Source organism: Colletotrichum spaethianum (genome assembly GCF_022836535.1).
Source record: "Colletotrichum spaethianum MAFF 239500 DNA, contig05, whole genome shotgun sequence".
Lineage (NCBI taxonomy): Eukaryota > Fungi > Ascomycota > Sordariomycetes > Glomerellales > Glomerellaceae > Colletotrichum > Colletotrichum spaethianum.
This window is the reverse complement of record NW_026054775.1, coordinates 1,515,295-1,534,555: the sequence shown is the minus strand read 5'-3', so window position 1 is coordinate 1,534,555 and position 19,261 is coordinate 1,515,295. Positions and strand designations below refer to the sequence as shown.

Below are 19,261 nucleotides of genomic sequence, written 5' to 3'. Positions count from 1 at the left end.
AAAAGCGCTTTCGTCCATTTCGTCAAGCACGATGAAGTGTATCAGTTGCCCAACGAAAGGCTGCCGAGTGAGAAAGTCGATTAGCCATGCTGTGTCATGAGGGCTTCTTTTTTTTGTGTATATTTTGTGGTAAAAGCTTGCACTGGTTAAATAATTAGCGGTCTTGCTCGTTTCCATGAGAGGCGCTAGCTCGCGGATCTCGAGCTGTGAGACGATCATCGAGAAAAGCTCTGGAGCAATGTGCAGGAGGCCAATAGGCGGCGAACCCCCTGACCCTGCACACGTTGCCATAACTTTAGTTCTGACAAGACAAATCACGAGAGATGTTTCCAAGGGTGCAATAAAAGTGAGGGCTGGCGTATATAAACAAGTTTGAGAGGGCAGGCATCAGCGCTAATGCACGTGGACATCGCTTGCATGAGAGAATTAACAAGGTGCAGCAGCAGTAGGTGAAAAGTTCTACCGGTTGGTGGGAGGTTTCTCCATTGCATTCAGGTTTCTCCATTGCATTCTACAAGTTTTCGTGGATCTTCAAGGAGCATGAAAGTTCAGCGAATGTGGGAGGTTGAGCTCAGGGAGGAATAAATAGCTACACGTGTTGCGTCAAGCGCATGTGATATAATTACGGGAAGAAATGGTTAACTAACGTATTATCCTGCAAAACATAAGCCTGCGTACAATTGACCACCAACAAAGTCCCTGTAAATCCTTATGTCTCCTATTGGACACGCAACAAGATACCTACTAACTGTATATCCGCATGCTGAGTTTGGTCTTATAATCACACGCTAATTCAATGGCCAGGATTCTATCTCATTCCGGTCCTGACTTAATTGAAAAGTAATATTAAAGAATACCCTCACAGTCGACGAAGCGTGGCGTCCGTGCCCGGGACCCTAAAGTGAGCTCACATTAGCTCACATTCCAATGAATTTTTTCGCAGCTCCGAAAGTCTCCTTAATGCTCTCATCAATTGGGTGGATAGGGTTGTCACATTGATATACTGTTCCATCACATCCTCGTCTATAACCGGAGCTTGGCGGAAGATATCAGAGAACCCAGGGCTCTCTGAACTTCTCAACGGTGTGCCAGGCGGTATCCAAGATACTGTTTTTCATTTAGCAAAACAGGACGCCAATAATAACGAAGACTACAGTGCTAACTAGAAAACGAAGCTCACAGCCCGAGATACATGCGTGGGCGAGTCTGTCTTGTTGATACCATCACTTCATAGAAGAAGTTCGTGATTATCCATCAAGTTTTGATATCTGGAGCGCAAATTTAAGAGATCAACAGCGGCACAACGAGCATTACCGTCTGGTGCCCATTCCATGAGATGTTGGAGCTATTCACGTATTTCTGAATTGTGCTATTGTCGATATCGCGATCTTGATTCAGGGAATCGAAAATTTTGGGTGAGGGTACAAAGAATATATTGATCTAGGGAAGCATTACGGAAGAACCGGCCGCGAGTTCACATCATTCGAAACCTCTAAAAGAATTAAAATCATTCATGCTCATATTCAGCTCTTCTCAGACATAGATCATCATAATGCTGTACATATGTGCTATCTAAACATACATACATAGCGCCATGCCTTTGAATCTATAACTCTCGAGTCTCAGCTGCCCAATAGATTGGCAATAACTGTAATTCGATTTAAACATAGCGCGGTCTGTTTACTATTGAAGAAGTCTAACTCTCTTTAACATACGTCGATAACCATTCGGTTACAACCTCGCTCTGGAGGTCCTAGCGAGGCGCTCATGGCTCTGGGAGAATGAGTCGTTCCCTACAGCACTGATAATGCTCAAGTCTAGTGCAAGGGCGAAGGCGGCAATAGTCTCAGCCAAGGCGTACTACTTTCCCGTTCCGCTGCAGTGGATGAGATCCAAGCAGTGCTTCTGGGTTTCGAGACCAGTGCCTCCTCCCATCGTCCCTACCAGAAGAGACGGGAAGAACAGACTGAGTGACATGTCTCCAGTAGTACAATCATACTCATGAGTCAGTTGAGACCACCCTGACTCTACTAGGCTTCCAACGTCTTGGCCGCGCGCGAGAAACATAGCAGCCGTGATGTTGGCGGTGTTGATATTGTTTCCCATAAAACCATTCCTGATGGTGCCCTCACGGCAGATGGACACTTGCAGAGTATTAGCTACTTGTTTCAAACTCGTTTAACGAGGAGTATCAAGTTCGAATGGCACTCACTGGTTTTGTCCAACTCAGCTGTCGTAAGGCCAAGAATCCTCTCACAGGCCTTGTTTGTCAGAGTAACCCAAGTAACTGTCTGCACACTTCTAGGCTCAAATACATTTCCCCATGACATCTTTTTGTCGCTCGCCATCTGTCCCTCGATCAGGTAGCCCAGAACTTGATACTTTGTTGCCTCAGGGCTTTTGGAAAAGTCCCTTAAAGCTTCGTGCGTTGCAGTGGTCGTCATGTTTTGTCCCGCGGCATCACCAGACGTGTAAAAAAACTTTACATGCACGTTCTTCCCAATGATATGTGGCGTGACTTTCAGCAATCTAGCAAAGCGGCTTGTAGACTCTGCACTCGTCTTCCACGCCTCGTCAAACTCTCCAGCACGAACAGCAGAGTGGAACCGTACAGCATCGCCCACGTTCGCAAAGCGAAATACAGGGGCTCGAGACATGCCCTGGCCAAGCACGGCAGTCTGGACACCGCCACAGGCCTGCAAGGCCTTGCATCCTCGCGAGCAACTGGCGACGAGAGTGGCCTCCGTGGTTGCTAGAGGGGCGAAGACAGTCTTCTGCTGGTACTGGCCATTGATGCGTAACGGACCAGCGACGCCTAAAGGAAACTTGGCAAACCCCACAAGGTTTTTAACTTTGATGCCTTCAAGCCTCGCATCCGTGGTCCCGGCGGATACCCGCCTCAAGAGTGCGCCTGAGGGTGTCCGTTTCGGTCTTTTTCACTTGTCTCTCGCCAATGCCGGCGTGTGCCATCGCTTGGTATGTGGGTTGAAGTGAGAATAGAGATAGGGGCTGTGATGCGAAATGGCTATACAAAAGAATGAATGAAAAAAATGAGTTGATCAAGACTGAGAAACAGTCCTCATAAAACTCACCAAGCCTGTTGATATAGCACTTGGAAAAGACTGATCAGCACTATAATTCTCTAAGTTCTGTGTGCTGAGCCTTCTAGTAACATTTTGACAGATGCTGGATAGCTCCTCTAGGTTTGATAAGGAGGTACATTACTACAGCCAAGGTTGCTTAGGCCTGAAGCTTATGATATTATGGTTACTTCATCAATTGATAACAATTAAACAGGAGATCTCATATCAACTAGCCATCATCTTCCTAAGATTGTCAAACTCACATATGGTTTGGTTCATGATGCAAAACTCCTGGTTGCCGCCTCTCAACCCTTTTCGCTACAATGTCACCCATGACCCAATACCTTCAAAAGACTGTTTTTGCAATAGTAGAAACCTTGAATTGCGCTAGCCGGATCGTTCTCTACCTGCTAATACTCACTAGTAAGCTACCCTGTGCAGTACAGCCATACAATCAGCTACATTGTGACTATTATTCATAGCGGCCATCCATTGCGGCAGCTAAGTCAATTACGCCAGTAACCTAATCAGGAGGTATTTCACACAAGCGAAGGCTAAATGCAGCCATGGTCGATTTTACCCCTACGACCGGACAGGTGTCAGCTAAATCAGCGTAGGCCGCAGGGCCGGTGCGAGCCCCTCGGAAAATCAATGATACTAACATCCGCCAACAGAAAGCGGCATGTTTCCCGGGCAGTTTCCTAAAATTGTCTGGCTAGCCAATCTTTTTCTACAACCCGTACGAAAAACATTTCGCACAGAGCCCCTTCAATCTCCGATGGAGCGGACGCGTCGCTGCGAGGATGTGAATGCCGAAGAGACCGGGTGAATGCCACAGTCGATGCAGTCCGACTTTATATCTGTATAATCTTCTTCTGAAAGTCGTTTCTAGGCTGCTCTGGGTCTAACCCTTTATATTAGCTGTCATGTCCGGAAACCCTTTTAATAGAGACGCATTCTTAAAGCCTCACCATACGGTCTAGGAGAATACGAAATTGGGTATCAAGATGAGATTCGTGTCTTTGGTCTCCATTGTGCTTGCTGTCCTCGTTCCCGCAGCCCTAGAGATTGACGCCAAGGTCGAATGCTCTGAGCCAACACGACTGGTTACGCAGCTTGCTAGACATTTCTCCAGCTCATCTGCAATTGGCTGCCTTGGATCTAAGCTGCAGCAGGACAACGTTCAAAGCTACTGGGGTGTTCAGTATGCACACAACGCGAGCGTTGTTGCTTATCCCTCGATAGCAGAAGACGTCAGAGATGCCGTCTTGGCTTTCACCAGCTGTCCAGAAGCTGGGGAAAAGGAGCTCGCCTTTGGGAGTGGATTGCATGGCAGTATGTATACTACTCATACCTACCCAATGGCGGCAAACACAGCACTGTGCCTAAACTTGGTACTTAATGGACTGACACCCTTTTTCCTAGTTACTGGGGCCGCTGCCACCGATGGTAATCTAATTGATCTCAGGTATTTGAACAAAACCGAGATTGTCACAAACGAGGCTTTCGACGGGTCCATTCCAGCCAAAACGGTGATCACATATGAAGGAAGCGCACGGTGGGGATCTGTTTTTGAGGTCACGAATGGCACAGGTTATGCTGCCGTTGGTACATGAGACAGCACCGTTGAAGTTGGTGGATTCTCCACAGGTGGTGGTATCGGTTTCCTGGCCGGTGCCTACGGCTTTTCTGGTGACAGGCTGGTTTGCTATGGACGTTGTCTTGATGAACGACTCCATGGTGACGGCCACGAAAGCAAACCAGTATGCGGACTTGTTCTGGGCAATCCAGGGAGGTGGCGGACAGTTTGGCATCGTCACCAAGTTCTACCAGAAAGTGGCCCCTGTAAGTTACATGTCACCTTTGTTCTATCCATCCAGAAGAATGCTAACGCTGTGGGTTCAAGGAACCAAAGCGAAGCCATTCCTACCTTTGGGTTGTAGCCAACGAGTCTGATGCTCAAGCTCAAGAAAACACGGTGAATTTCTTCAAGTCTAAAACAGACCCATTCACATTGATGTATTATGTTTCTGGATATCTTCCAGCTGATTTCCGCAATCTCACAGCAAACGTTGCCCCAAGGACGGTGCTGATAGGGCTTCAGTTCGACAACCCTATCAATAGTTCGTCCCAACCAAGCTTTCCCCAGGTCTTCAATAACAGCACGCTGCTGAAGTGAGTCAAAACGGCGTCAGATATTGACTACAATCTTCCATACGCCAGCGCTTTCCAACACATTGACCAGTTCTTTCCGTATGGTTTCAGAAGAGGGTTCTGGGGTCCACAGACGACCAAAGTGACGAGCGAGCTCTTACAGAACGCGAAGACGACAACAAAAGACTGGCTGAACTCCCTGCTCAAGACAGGAGAGGTTCCTTTAAGCTCGTTATGGGCGTTGCAATACATGTATTCTGGGTTGAATGGGAACTCACCTGCCAATGATGAAGATACTTCCTGGCCTCATACCGTTGCTGGACAGACACTCTTTTCACCGGGCTGGAGCCTCTATGAAAACGACCATCTGACTATAGAGTGCGCCCCTTCTCACAATAGATTACATTCAGATCGGCTGATAATAGTTGTGGAAATCAGGACTAACACAATCCTCAACGATATGGTATATCAGCATCAAGATCAAGTCGGTCCTTTCCTAGCGGACTATCCGAACTGCGTCTCGCCAGACACTGAAGGGTATCGAGTATGGGGGGACAATGTACAGAAATTGATTGAAATCAAAGAAAAATATGATCCTAGTTGTGTTCTCGCAACTGGTAGGGTATTTGCAAGCCCGAGTTGCATCAAGCGTCAGAGGGCCAATACTTTTGCACGGCCGAACAATGAAACTGAGTGAAGAACAGTAAATATATCAACTAAATAAAGACGGAAACCGGATTTTAATAAATAAATACATGTTTCTCCAATTGTTCTCTTACATAAGAATGAATCTAGTGGACAATAAGCCCTACAACTAAACGGCTGACGGCTGTCGTAATATGAGCCATGACTGCAGCAGTTCCGCTATTTGTCCTGTCACATTTTGAGCCTGTCAAGTGGGGGTTTACGACTCTCAAGTTAAAACGCTATGCAACAACTGATATGCTTCTTTAGCAATCAAATTCGTGATTCGTTCCCTCATAAGTGTTTTTGGATAGCTTTTTTATTTGGTACCATGCAACTGACCTCGTTGAGCGTACGAGAGGGGACGGTCTCAAGCAGATAGTCTCAACCTCGTTATGGCAGTGGCACTAAGAGAATGCAGAGCGCCAGGAATTCTTATGCAGGCGCAACATAATAATTCCTTGGCAGCGAAAATTTCCTTTGCAAAACAAAGTTTTCACATTCCGCGAAGTCGATGTGCTAGTTCTGATAATATCAGCTGAAGAATGAATCATCAGCAAAGTACTAGTTATGTATAAGTGCTATTAAGTGGATCAAAATTGTAGTGCTTAGTCAGGAGCCCATGCTCCTATACCCCGCATGCCGCAGCTGCCCCATTGCTGATCTCGAGAAGCTTCCATATTCGCAACGTCGACACGTTTATTAACGGCATCCTGCAACAATTCCGACGTCTCAAGTCCATTTCAATACCAACCATTCGTCGGCACTTTGGCCAAGTCTAGAAGGTCGGTTATGTGTCAACCTCATGCGATCACAAACACGTATTGACGTTCATAGATGCTCCCAGAGTGGGCTCAATATATGGAAGAGCTTAAGCAGGATGAAGAAAGGGCATCTCGCGGTGAACCGTGCCCTGCCTGCGACAGAGCAAACTCAGCCCACCTCCTCATGGGGGAATTCTGGTGCGATCTTTACAGACTATCCAATCTGGTCAAGATCAGTTTTATTTATGACGCACAGATCCTCGGTCGCGCCGAGAGATGGCACAACGCCCAGGAGAAGCTGCGTACAATGATACGCGACATCAGTGCTGCTCAGCAAGCAGTGGAATGGAGTCGAAATAACCCACGTCTCGAATCTCGACTTGCAGAAAACGAAAAACGCCTGGAAGTTGTTTCTGGAGCATTTGAAAAGAAAAAGAAGTACTTTTACAGTATTAGCAAGACGTTTGCTTCATCACTTATCGAAGAGGACCTCCTGGACGAGGAGAACTTGCCTGAATTTTTGCAGCGCCCTCTCGCCAAGGAGAGGAAGCGCCGGGAAGCTGCGAATTTGAGAGCAGAGAGAGAGGCCCACGAAGAGATTCTTCGGCTTATGCGAAGGAAGTCACCCGAGCCGCGAAAGAGGACCATGTGGACTCTTCACGAGTTGAAGGCGATGTGGGAATCAGGTGACATCCCTGAGGAGGCTCGAGGGCTCATCACGTTTACAAAAGAAAAGCCCCGAGACGTAAGGAAGTCTGCGTCTAAGATCAAGAAGGAAGGAGGGGACGGTGGCGCGGACACTACTCAACCTACGACTGACACTGACCTGGAAGCCGCGGCGGCAGAGCTTTATCCCCAATCGGCCCCTGCTGGTCATCGAGCAATTGATCATGACGCATCACCGTGGGTATTCATGGCCCCGGGCCTCCGAGAATGGGATTTGCCCGGCACTTCGTTAAGTTAGTAAAGTATCGTGTGCCTGACTTACTAGGAAACGTTCATGTTGATATCTGTCAATGCGAACAAGTTGGCCTTAATGACACTCTTACTTGAGGAAGGACTCCAAGGGAAATAGGGCTGGAAGGGAAGATAGCTGGTGATATTGATCTGGAGACACAAATCGTCCACGGGTACATCGATGAGACAGTAAAGGCTATACAGACGAATTGCACCTGCATGCGTGTATACCTACGGCATGCAGATCAACTGAATAGAGTTTACAGCGTTGGATTGTTGCACTCAAATTGATGCAAAAGTTTACCGCTAATAGAAAAGAAGCATGTAGACCAGCGATACATCAAAATGTGAACGCACATCCCACAGTGTGAGGCCATCAGTCCAGTGCATAAATCAAAACATTCTAGCAACTTCATCTACATGTTGGTTGGTCGATCTTCAAGGCGGTACCACCGGGTAGGAAGATACCCCACCCCGCAAGCTATTATTAGCAGGGTCAGACCGACGAGATGAAACAAACTCAAATACGGCGACTCGGATCTCACCGCTTAGAATGGGATTTATTGATGTGGCTTTGCAATGAGGCTCTCATTATATAGTTGTACATTCGTGAAATTTTTTTGGATGGCTCGCGAGCGCTCTGCAATACATCAACGTGAGGTCGGCGACCCAAGTAAATTCTAGGTCCAACTAGATGCCTTACTGCAAATAGAGTTAACGCTCCGCGGTCTCCGGCAGTCCACTTATATGAGTTATCTGCCGCAGAATGTCAATTTGGCGATGAAGGCTAAATCAAACCAATCTGTCGGATCAAAGCGGGAGGTCCTCAACCACAAGCAAGTATGACCCTTGCATAATCCTCGAATGACGCGACAAAGTCGACCACTGTCTGAACTCTGTCGGCAAGCGATAAAATTCAGATAGTTGAGCAAAACTCAATTGTTTGTATCTCGATAGCATTTAAGGATTACGCGGTCCAGTGCGTATTGAGTTCTCCTCCTTTGTCCTTTTTGCACAAGACGCCACTACAGTCCTAGGGACAATGGCTTCTAGCGGAAACCTTCTCTCTTCCGTCTCGAGCGTGCTTAGTCGGCCTAAGTGGAACATTGGACAGCGCAGCCCGCGGCTTCAGCTCAAGATTGTCATCATTGTACTTGCTTTCAGCATCATTACACTTGTCGGCCTTTTTAAGGCGTCATCCCACCCTTACATCATTTCTGCATCCCAAAGTTTCCGGAGCAGGGTCGAGGGCAAGGTTGAGGATGATATCCCAAACCAAGTTCATTATATATGGGCCCTCAACGATACCAGCAACGATCTCCTCTTCACATTTGAACAGTACCTCTCTGTGTACTCAGCGTGGTACTACTGGAAACCGCACACCATTTATCTTCATACGAATGCTTACGAACGTGCAATCGCCGATGCACGAGATGGAGTCTTCAGCAAATGGGCCATGCGCATCCTGTCGATTCCTGGCTTAAAGGTCAATCGGGTTGAGATGCCAAGTACCACGAAGGACGGTGTCCAATTCGGCTTCAACGAGCACATCTCGGACTTTGCAAGAGTCAAGGCGGTCCATGACTACGGCGGCATATACATAGACTTCGATATACAGCCCTTGCGAGACATCGCTGTACTGCGCAAAAGCGGGTTCAACGCCATCGCCGGCCGGCAACAAGACAACAACCTGAACAGCGGTTCATTCATGGCCAAGAAGGGCAGCAAAATGATTACAAAGTGGATGAGATTGATGCACGAGGTATATGATGGCAGTTGGACCACGCACAGCAACGATGCCCTTACAGTTGTTGCGCGTAGTCTCGTTCCGGATCCTGGCGAGATGCTTATCATGGACCGAGAGGCATTTGCGCCCATCGGCTGGACATTTGACGACGCTCGCCGCTTATTCGGTCTTCACAATGAAACGTCCCCCTTGGACTATCTCGTACCGGGACAGCCTCTTCCCACTAGCGATGAGAAACCCCCAGCGTGGGTTCAAGACTTTTCGACATCGTACCTCATCCATAGCTTCACCCCAGATTGGGACCTCAATCCGGTGGAAGGCGTCACCGAAATAACGCCAGCATATGTTCTGAAGAGACAGAGCAACTTCGCCTATGCTACGTATCCAGTTGTGAGGGATATGTATAACAAGGGGCTTGTAACGCTTGAAGATGAAGAATGGTGAATGAAACAGATCTCAAGGTTTTATTTCGTGCATGGTCCGTGTTTCTTATTCACTGTGCATATTCGCGAATTGGTCATTCAGAAGACTGGTAGGAGGCATACGTTCATCTTGTACACTGCGTATTCAATTTAGGTGTAGAAGCCAACATGAAATTGGCCTTAAGCTGGTCGGTCTGGGGGTTTGGGGGGTTTTCTTATGCATAACTGATAATACGCTTGAAAGCTAGAAGCTCAGCGGGCAGCAGTCTTGCCTGGGATTGTGCTTAGCATCGGTTTCCCAACCGATAATTTGGCGAGAGCCGGCCCAGTGTTCTAGCAGGTTCGTTAAATTGAGGACCTCAAAGCGCGGCCTCGGGTGTCTACCCCTTGTGCGGCAATACGATGTTGTCGAAACGAAAGTTGAGTAAGGACTATTTTAAGAAGCCTTTGGATCGAGGCTTAACTTCACGGTACTCGGAGAGCCTTATGACTCAGCCGAGCCAGGCGCAGAAGCTGGCATTAAGAAGTTCCAATCATTAGCAGCTAGACCGGGGTCAGTAATGCTTGCAATGCTAGACGTGGTTCCCGTCTCCGCAGCGGCGAAAAACGAACATCAAATCCTGGCAGTAATACGAGAAGATCATCGCAAATCCACCCATGTCATGTTCGCTCAATGCAACCGCCAACGCAGCGCAACAACGTTGCAGTCTATTCTAGCGGTTTGCTAGTGCACCTCTTTTTGACTTTGAACGCCGTCGCCTCCCCCGGCATCGTCATCCTGCCCGAAAGAAGTCCACCACCGTCGCTTGCAGCCACAACTCACCGCGAAACCGCTATTGTGATCATGTGAACAATCAGGATCACGGTGAATTAAGGAAACTAACAAGAGTTGACGTTATGTGAAGTGAGGTTCATCTCGTCTTCTATTTCGGGCCCGTGCCATGATGTGGAACCCTTGGAAGCGGCTGGCTCAACGGTCCCATCGTGTTCGAATGTTTTGCTCGCGGCGAGCCCCGGGCTCACTCGCGGGAAGTCTGGAAGCAAGGAAGCAATTCTTGGTGGTGCCGAACAAGCGTTCCCCACAGATTAGTTGTCTACCAAGCGCAGGTGACGTCGAAATCGTCAACCTCATTTGTCCGACTGGGCCGACATCTTACTTAGCGAGGATGAATTTCCGGCGGTCTTCGGCCCAGCATTCCCATATGAGACTACCTATAAAGCAGTACGGTGCCTCACCCAAGTAAACAGCACCGTCAACACTCTGCGACCACTTCATTACCTTCTGCAGTCAAAAAGTACAAAATACCATCTTCCAATTCTCACCACTTCTATCACAATGAAGTTCACTCTCGCTACCGTCGCCGCTCTCTTTGGCGCTTCCGCCATCGCCGTCCCGACCCCTCAGGCCGACCCCAATACTTATGAGAACATTGACATCGCCGACCTCTCCGTTCGCAAGCAGGAGAACGGCACTGTAACCAGCGTCAGCTTCTCTCTTTCCGGCAAGAACGCTACCGGCCTGGCTTGCCAAGGCGCTACCAGCGTTCCCTCCGAAGTCATCACCTGCGGTGACTCCAAGTACCGCTTCAGCATCCAGCCCGGCGTCACAACCGAGTTCGCTCTGCGTATCTACCATGAGCTCGGCCTTGCGTAAGTTTATCCCGCCGATGAGTTGCACACCATCTTGTACTAGCGAATCACTAACATGAGTCTTTTAGGGTCGGCTTCTATGGTGAGGGCGATGTTTTCACATACTGCCATGCTGGTGGTCTCGGTGACGAGCTGTGCAACCAGCTTTACCCCACGACTATTGTTATTGACGCCAACCCCGATGTTTAAGCACTTACTTGCTAAATATGAAGGCTCTTAGTGATCGAGCTTAATGTATAAAGCATTTGTATGAACTTAAAATATAAATCAATCTTCTACATTACCATGAGTCGCTATCTGTTGAGCTCGACCTGGCTGGGCAATGATTGTGCTGGATTGCAATCCCGCCATATGGTGTTTAATGTTCTCGGCTTGACCTGGAATGTTTGTGCCGTGACGTCGGAAGTCGACAAACCTAAAAGACCCTCGTTTCGCTACGACGGGTATGCCGGTTGGTCGATGAGTATGCCTATACTTGCCATTTGCTGTATGCGAATCCCATACTTGTCGCCAAACCACTGGTCGGGCACGAAAACCCTTCTTCTCGAGTCATAGATGATGGGAAAAAAGAAGGGACAGGACACTAATGCTTTGACTTTGATATCGTGACTCCAGACTCAACAACCGTGATTTTGGCTTCGCCCTATGAACAGCAATACAAAGGTTCATTTTTGCTTCGGCTGACCATGATCAAGTCGTTCTAATGCTTTGAACTGAGAACGATCGTATCAGCACTTAAGCCAAGGCACCCTGAGACTATTGTTCCCGCTTCCATGTGGACGTGTTGCAGAACCTTTTCAAGCTAGTATTGATGGCATATCTCTTTCGAGTGTGACAGAGTGAGTGGTTCGGCTCAGCGGGGAAGCTCTGGAGATATTCACGGCGCCTGATTAGCACTCAGCTAATTTGCTTGGATAGCTGTTTGGCGAGAAGCCTTGCTGGATTGACCAGGAAACAGCATCGGTTTTCACTGTCGTACAATTACCTCTCACCCCAGGTCATCCCAAAGAACTGAAGGCAACGGTGAGAAAGGTAGACTGGCAGGTAGGATGTGCACAGACCACCAATGGCGACTGGGTTAGCTCCGGCGGCCGGGAAAAGGTACGTCCTTCCGCCAGATATGCCCCGCCTTACCTAATCCGGGTACCTGAGCATCGGAGGTGGCCAGGGTAAGGTAGGCACGAGCAGTTGCGTAGCTGCGGGAGCCTCTGACCAAACAACCACTCTAGCCTCGCCTTCCAGATCACAAACCCCCGAACCTCAACACCGACTCTCCCACGACCTCAGGACCCGAACAATCCAATCCTCCACGAACAAATTAATCCCGGAACAATCGCCCAGCATGTCGGACGGCGCTCTGAAGCCCGAGAAGGACTTCTCGAAGGAGACTGACAAGCAGATTCCGGAGGCTGAGAAGCTCGCAAAGGTTGGCGCAGTTGTGGTTTGGAGCTCGCAAAGCTTTCGCTAATGGGAAAATAGAGTGATGTCTCAGCCGCCATCGAGAAGCTCAGCGTTCTAGAGAAGCAGACCCGCCAAGTAGGCCACCTGCCCCTCCTTTTCCCAGATGTCGTGGCAATGTGCTAACGAGCCGTAGTCTTCAGATCTTGCGTCAACGTCGCGTATACTCATCGCCATCGTGAACATCGCTAAGAATGCTGGTGACTGGAGCTTGATGAACGAGCAGGTCCTGATTCTTTCCAAGAAGCATGGCCAGCTCAAGCAAGCTATTACCAAAATGGTCCAAGCGGTGATGGGCTTCCTCGACTCTACCCCGAACCTCGAAACCAAGCTTTCCGTCATCGAGACACTGCGGACAGTTACCGAAGGCAAGATCTTTGTCGAGGTCGAGCGCGCGCGCGTCACCAAGACCTTGTCCGACATCAAGAAGGAGCAGGGCGACCTGAAGGCGGCAACGGACATCCTGTGCGAGCTGCAGGTGGAGACGTTCGGTTCTATGGACCGACGGGAGAAGACTGAGTTCATTCTAGCACAAGTCGCTCTCTGCATCGAGGTCGGCGACTGGACTCAAGCCAGCATCTTGAGCCGGAAGATCAGCACCCGCTACCTGTCGCGAAAGCCGAAGAAGACCCCCGAGCAACTGGAGAAGGAGAAGAAGGAACGCGAGAAGAAGAAGGCGAGAGGCGAGGAGGTTCCCGAGGAGAAGGAGGACGACACAACCGACCTGAAGCTTCGGTACTACGAGCAACAAATCATCCTTGCGAAGCACGATGATAAGTACCTTGATGTCTGCAAGCATTACCGCCAGGTCCTCGACACCGAGGCGGTTGAGGAAGACCCCAAGAAGCTTCACCCTGTAAGCAACGACACGCTGCCGCGGCAAGCTCATTCGCTGACTCATTATGATTAACAGGTCCTGCAACGCATCATCTACTTTGTCATCCTTGCGCCGCACGACAATGAGCAGCATGATCTGCTCCATAGAATCCAGAAGGATTCCAGAATCAGCCAAGTCTCTCAGGAGGCCGACCTTCTCAAGCTCTTCACCGTCCACGAGCTGATGCGCTGGCCCGAGGTCGCCAAGACGTTTGGCCCTCACCTCTGCGAGACCGACGTTTTCGACGCCCAGCCTGGCCAGTCTGATGACGAGAAGGCCCACCAGCGCTGGTTGGACCTCCGCAAGAGAGTCATTGAGCACAACGTGCGTGTGGTTGCCAAATACTACACCCGTATTCAAACCCAGCGCCTCACCCAACTCCTGGATCTCACCGAGGACGAAACAGAGAAGTACATCAGTGAGCTGGTCACATCGAAGACCATCTACGCCAAGATCGACCGTCCTGCGCGTATTGTGAGCTTCGCGAAGCCTAGAGACGCGGACGACATCCTGAACGAGTGGAGTTCCAACATGAAGAGCTTGTTGGGCCATCTGGAGCGCATCGATCATCTCATTACCAAGGAGGAGATGATGGCCAACATCCAGCCTGGCGCCTCCAAGTCGGGCAAGGGAAAGGCTACCAAGGCGCATTAGACGGTCAATGGGTTGTCGGGGTCATGACACGGAATACGGCGTGTAATTGTAGAACACTATCTTAGACGAAGACAATGAACCGGGCTGGGATGTGTAAAACATGCTTCGGTCTATTCTATGATGACCCTGTGCTTTCTGATGCCCCATTTCTATGCCGATATCTCAATCATTTCCTCGTAACTTGCCGTGCCTGCTTGTATTTCTAAATGTTGCTCTTTGCCGCTTCCTCATCGGCAATCTTTTTGATGAAGCCAATAAGCGGCATAGCCCACTCCTTGGAGATGGGCACGTAATGACCGCCGGGGTGAACGACCACCATCGGGGCTTCACAGCGGTCCACCAGCCCATTACTCCGTGACTCTTCCACCACAGTGTCGAGGCTTCCAATGAAATGCAGCGTAGGTGTCTTGATTTTGGGCTCGTAAGCCCACTGCAGCTCCTCAGGCGGCGCATAAAAGCCCGAGTAAATCGCCGCAAACTTGAACGGTTGCCCGCCATTCGCCTCCCTCAGCGCCTGCACCGACGCCTTCAAGTCCTCAGGGATCTTTCCCTCGTCACGGTGCGGCGTCTCGAGCATCGCGGTTAGCAGCGCGGCGAAGGCGCCGCCCTGGCTGAAGCCCACCACACCATCAACGTTGCCGCCAGCCTCGCGCACCGCGTCGGCGACGGCGGAGACGCCGGCGGCGAGGAAGCGGTAGGAGCCTGTGGAGTCGTCCTTGCGCCACCAGGCCCAGGCGTCGATGTCCTGCTCTTCGCCGCCCGACTCGTCGGGGACGAAGCCGGGGATGTCGCGGGGTGAGAGCTTGCTCGGGCCTGTGGGGTAGAAGAGGGATGGGACGAGGTTAAAGGAGCCCAGAGACTTGACCATGAGTTTCTCTAGGGCACGAGTCTTGGAGCGGAAGAGGGGGCCCGACTGGGTGTACCCTTGAGAGTGTTAGTGAGATGTGTTTTTACATGGCATGCATAGTGAGTGGTATATTGACAGGAAGCTCCGGTCGAAAGAGGGACTAGATGCTGTGAGTGGCGGGGCACATATCTTACCGTGGAGCATGAGAATCTTGATCTCCTTCTTCCCGTTGGGCTTCTTCGCCGCCGCACCGTTCGGCGTTGAGCCACTTGTCGTTGACATTGTGCAGGTGAGAATATGAGCGAAATAGGGTCGAGACTTGAATCCCGCTGTTATTGAATGGCAAGATCTAGAACCAGAAACTAAAGAGTTTATCCCAAACTGAAGTGCGAGTCTCATGTGTGGAGTTGTATCTATGGTGTCTTTGAAAGGGCGTAAAGTGAGGTCAGAAGTGTGAAGTAGGATAGGTGTGGATTCTGACGAATCCACACTGACTCTTCGCCGAAACCAAGGTGGATGGAAGACGGCGATAAGGAGCCCGCCGAAACGATTGACCAAGTCAGCTAACGGACTTCAACGTCACAAATTCGGAGCATTCATAAGGTCGAGAATCCCTAGGCTCTCCTGACTCTTCAACTTCTTCGAGGACAACGTTATTGAGGTTACTGCTGTCACGTGATTTGTAATACCGTCCGTCCGAGCCTCTCGGTCTTTTGGACCTGCAACCAACTTCAACATCACCGTAAGCATTGCCAATTTGAGACCGTCCGCGACCGACTTCGCGGTATTTCGTACGGAATCCGTCGATTGCGGCATTTACACATGGGGATCGCTTTCAACAACGCAATTGAGCATGTCACCGCTTGCCAGGTCGCAAGGATACGAAGTGTGGCCCCTCAGTCTCCAGACAATCCTTTGACGGAGGACACAAGATGGATAGATTAGTACAACAGCTCAATTGATGCAGAGCCGTGTGTCTATGGTACAGCGTCCATGAAGAAAAACGCGTTGGCGGGTCTGTTATCCTCAACACGTTCCTCAAATGCTCGGCCTTGTCTCTGCATAGCCCCGGACTATTCCATCGCGAATTTAGTGAGCCTTCTTGGCGAGGGGGTTGCGGGCGTCGTTCTTCCACTCGTCGGCTGTGTTTCTGTGTTAGTCTTGGACCATTCGAGGGTGTCGATTGGCGCGACGTACACTTCATCATGGCGTTCTGGGCGGAGTTGATGCCGTAGGCGATGACCAGACCTGCAAACATATCAGCCCCTGTTGCGCTCTCTGTCACTCCTTTTCGTCGTGGTTCGATTTCTCGCGATAATGGTTTCGTTTCGCCCGGGGTTCTGGGATCAAACATGGGACTCGGACATACCGGCAGCGAAGAAAGGCGCCATCGGCTTAACTGCAAGGGAGGTCAGCGATTGCCCGGCAGACATACACGAAAGACGAGTGGCGCGCGATACGTACGGACAGGCGTGGGGTACTTCTTGAGTGCGCGAGCTCCGAGCCAAGTCATCTTGACGGTTGTGATGTGGGTTGCAGGGGGGAAAGAGTTTGGAGTCTGGATGGGCGGGCGGTAGTCGGAGGTTCGATGTGAAGCTATCAGAACGAGCCTTTTTCCTCCGATTGAGCTTTCGGCGGTTGGACCCGTAGCCGAGCGTGACAGCCTCAGGCCAAAATAGCGACGACGAAGAGCAAGTGGGGCCTCGTCCGTTTATGGTCTGGAAAGTGCACGGCCCAAGTCTCGCCAGGTTGCAGTACCATAGCGGACCACGCAGCAATATTTGTCCGTCGTCCCCTTCTACCCCGGCTTTTGAAAATAGGTACCTAGGACCCGTGCATCTCAAGTCAGCTGATTTGTCTCCTCTTATAGGCGGCGTGGAAACGTGACATCATATGATTCTCCGCATCTGGGCGCATTTGGAGGTGATACGTACCCACGTCTTACAAGCCCCAAGCTTGAGCTCCATCACCCGTTCCCCCGTCCCGCCGTTTGGTAGGCCACTGGGCCCGCGGCATCAGCTCTCCCCAGATTCGGGGGGCACGAGGGGGCTAAGTTAAACTTGGGAAACTTGGATTGGGATTGGCGTGGTAGTGGTGCCAGACCCCGAACCTGTAGTGTAGCAAGCCAAACATCTCCTCCCTTGTGTCACATTCATCTTGTCCCTGCCACACACACCTCCTGCACCTCCTGAAGCTCTGTCTTGTCCTCTGCTGTCGCCCTCACCATACTGTCCAGAAAGTGCGGGGGAATCTGCAAAGAAACAGAGACACACACCACGGTTGCACGGTTGTAGCCCGACCTCCTTCTTGCCTCATCCAATTATAATCATCCCATTAGCCTGGTCTCTCACTCCGAGCACGGTCGAGACCACGACAACCTTGACACCTTTGCCGCTACCTACCTGACAGATACCACCCTCAACCAGACCGGCGTGCCAACCGTCTGCCGCCGCCGCCGCCTCCTTCTGCACGTCGACCTGCTTCCCGTTCTGTGATAGCCCCCCTGCTCTCGGGTGCTTCCTGCTTCTTGCCGATCGAGACGTATCGAATTCGCTCTTCTTCATCCTTCATATTCCTGTACCAGAGGCTCGTTCTTGCAAAACAAAGAGCACGTTTGTCACCTTTCTTCGAGTCGGCAGCGTACCTCGTCTAGCAGAAGAGACACCTCTCGGTCACCACTTCTCTCTACCCTTACACACAATTCCAACACCTTTTTTACCCATACACCTCCTCACCTGAAGATGTTGAGCCAGCGATTGGTGCGAGCAGCCGGCGCGGCAACCCCGCGATCCGCGCTGCGAGCATTCAGCTCGACGAGCCAGCAGCTCAAGGTGCCCTCCATGGCCGACGTCACCCCCGCGGCCCAGAGCGTCGCGTCTTTCAACGAGAAATCCAAGCAGTTCCGAGAGCAGTTGGTCGAGCAACAGAAGCAGCGGGAAGCAAGTGCGTATACTCGATCCTCCTCCTCTTCCCCTTCCTCTTCTGGGTCCGCCCAGGACTTGGGCTCATCTGTGAGTGCTACTTCAGGACAGAAGGCCGAGAACTCTCAGGAGCCTCCGCGCAAGGCTGGTCCCCTGACCAATCTCATCTACGGCACCAAGGAGGGCCGCGAGCTCGACGCCCAGCTCGAGGCCAGCTTCAGTCAAGTCCTCGCCCGAGGCAAGTACGTTCACTCGATCGTCCTACACGAGGTCAAGCCCGACAAGGTCGAGGAGTACACCAAGCTCGTCGGCAGCTGGTACCCGCGCATGGCTTCCATGCCCGAGAATAAGGTTAATTTGGTTGGAAGCTGGAGAACTGAAGTTGGAGACTGCGACACCTTTGGTATGCCGGCTCGCGACTCCCCCATGCTGAAGCGAAACCAGTTGCTAATATTAGGTCGGCAGTCCACATCTGGGAGTACCAGCGCTACCAGGGTTACCATGAGTCCATCCACAACATTGGCTCGCACCCCGAGTTCGCCGAGTTCGACAAGAAGCTCAAGAGTCTCATTACCTCAAAGAAGACGTCTCTCATGCAGGAGTTCTCATTCTGGCCCACCACGCCACCCCGGCAGCTTGGCGGCATCTTCGAGCTGCGATCATACACTTTACACCCTGGCAACCTCCTTGAGTGGGAGACCCACTGGAGACGGGGTCTAAAGGCGAGACGCGAGGTCATGGAGGGCGTCGGCGCTTGGTTTGTGCAAATAGGGGATCTCAACACCGTCCACCACTTGTGGCAGTTCGCCAACCTCGAGGAGCGCAAGATCCGTCGCGAGAAGAGCTGGAGCGTTGAAGGCTGGAGCGAGACTGTGCACAAGACTGTCCCGCTGATTCAGACCATGAAGTCGAGGATCCTCATCCCCATGCCCTGGTCTCCTGTGGCGTGAGGTGGGAGCTGATTTGACTCATGGAGTAATCGACCGTCTACTTCCGTCTACTTCACATGTGCAGCATCGCACATCTTGACCCGTCACCCAAGT

The 19,261-nt window shown here is 50.8% G+C and overlaps 7 protein-coding genes across 7 annotated transcripts; 5 read left to right on the top strand and 2 right to left on the bottom strand.

Annotated features, from left to right (window-relative positions):
* Positions 1-6,869: 6,869 nt before the first annotated feature.
* ColSpa_02950 (uncharacterized protein) lies at positions 6,870-7,649 on the top strand (the record flags this gene model as incomplete). Its single annotated transcript, XM_049269162.1, has 1 exon — positions 6,870-7,649. The coding sequence occupies one exon, from the start codon at positions 6,870-6,872 to the stop codon at positions 7,647-7,649; it is 780 nt and encodes a 259-aa protein (XP_049125119.1).
* A 1,035-nt stretch (positions 7,650-8,684) lies between these two features.
* Positions 8,685-9,833, top strand: ColSpa_02949 (uncharacterized protein; the record flags this gene model as incomplete). The annotated part of the gene is made up of 1 exon (XM_049269161.1): positions 8,685-9,833. One exon carries the CDS (start codon positions 8,685-8,687, stop codon positions 9,831-9,833), a length of 1,149 nt encoding a protein of 382 aa, XP_049125118.1.
* A 1,314-nt stretch (positions 9,834-11,147) lies between these two features.
* Positions 11,148-11,650, top strand: ColSpa_02948 (effector protein PevD1; the record flags this gene model as incomplete). Its single annotated transcript, XM_049269160.1, has 2 exons — positions 11,148-11,461; positions 11,530-11,650. The coding sequence occupies 2 exons, from the start codon at positions 11,148-11,150 to the stop codon at positions 11,648-11,650; spliced, it is 435 nt and encodes a 144-aa protein (XP_049125117.1).
* Positions 11,651-12,803: 1,153 nt separating this feature from the next.
* ColSpa_02947 (26S proteasome non-ATPase regulatory subunit 12) lies at positions 12,804-14,450 on the top strand (the record flags this gene model as incomplete). The annotated part of the gene is made up of 4 exons (XM_049269159.1): positions 12,804-12,887; positions 12,941-12,997; positions 13,056-13,775; positions 13,833-14,450. The coding sequence occupies 4 exons, from the start codon at positions 12,804-12,806 to the stop codon at positions 14,448-14,450; spliced, it is 1,479 nt and encodes a 492-aa protein (XP_049125116.1).
* Positions 14,451-14,652: 202 nt separating this feature from the next.
* Positions 14,653-15,579, bottom strand: ColSpa_02946 (family of serine hydrolases 2; the record flags this gene model as incomplete). The annotated part of the gene is made up of 2 exons (XM_049269158.1): positions 14,653-15,374; positions 15,492-15,579. 2 exons carry the CDS (start codon positions 15,577-15,579, stop codon positions 14,653-14,655), a joined length of 810 nt encoding a protein of 269 aa, XP_049125115.1.
* Positions 15,580-16,386: 807 nt separating this feature from the next.
* ColSpa_02945 (ATP synthase subunit J, mitochondrial) lies at positions 16,387-16,810 on the bottom strand (the record flags this gene model as incomplete). Its single annotated transcript, XM_049269157.1, has 4 exons — positions 16,387-16,439; positions 16,495-16,545; positions 16,667-16,696; positions 16,762-16,810. The coding sequence occupies 4 exons, from the start codon at positions 16,808-16,810 to the stop codon at positions 16,387-16,389; spliced, it is 183 nt and encodes a 60-aa protein (XP_049125114.1).
* Positions 16,811-18,038: 1,228 nt separating this feature from the next.
* ColSpa_02944 (protein NipSnap 2) lies at positions 18,039-19,168 on the top strand (the record flags this gene model as incomplete). Its single annotated transcript, XM_049269156.1, has 2 exons — positions 18,039-18,621; positions 18,684-19,168. 2 exons carry the CDS (start codon positions 18,039-18,041, stop codon positions 19,166-19,168), a joined length of 1,068 nt encoding a protein of 355 aa, XP_049125113.1.
* Positions 19,169-19,261: the final 93 nt, after the last annotated feature.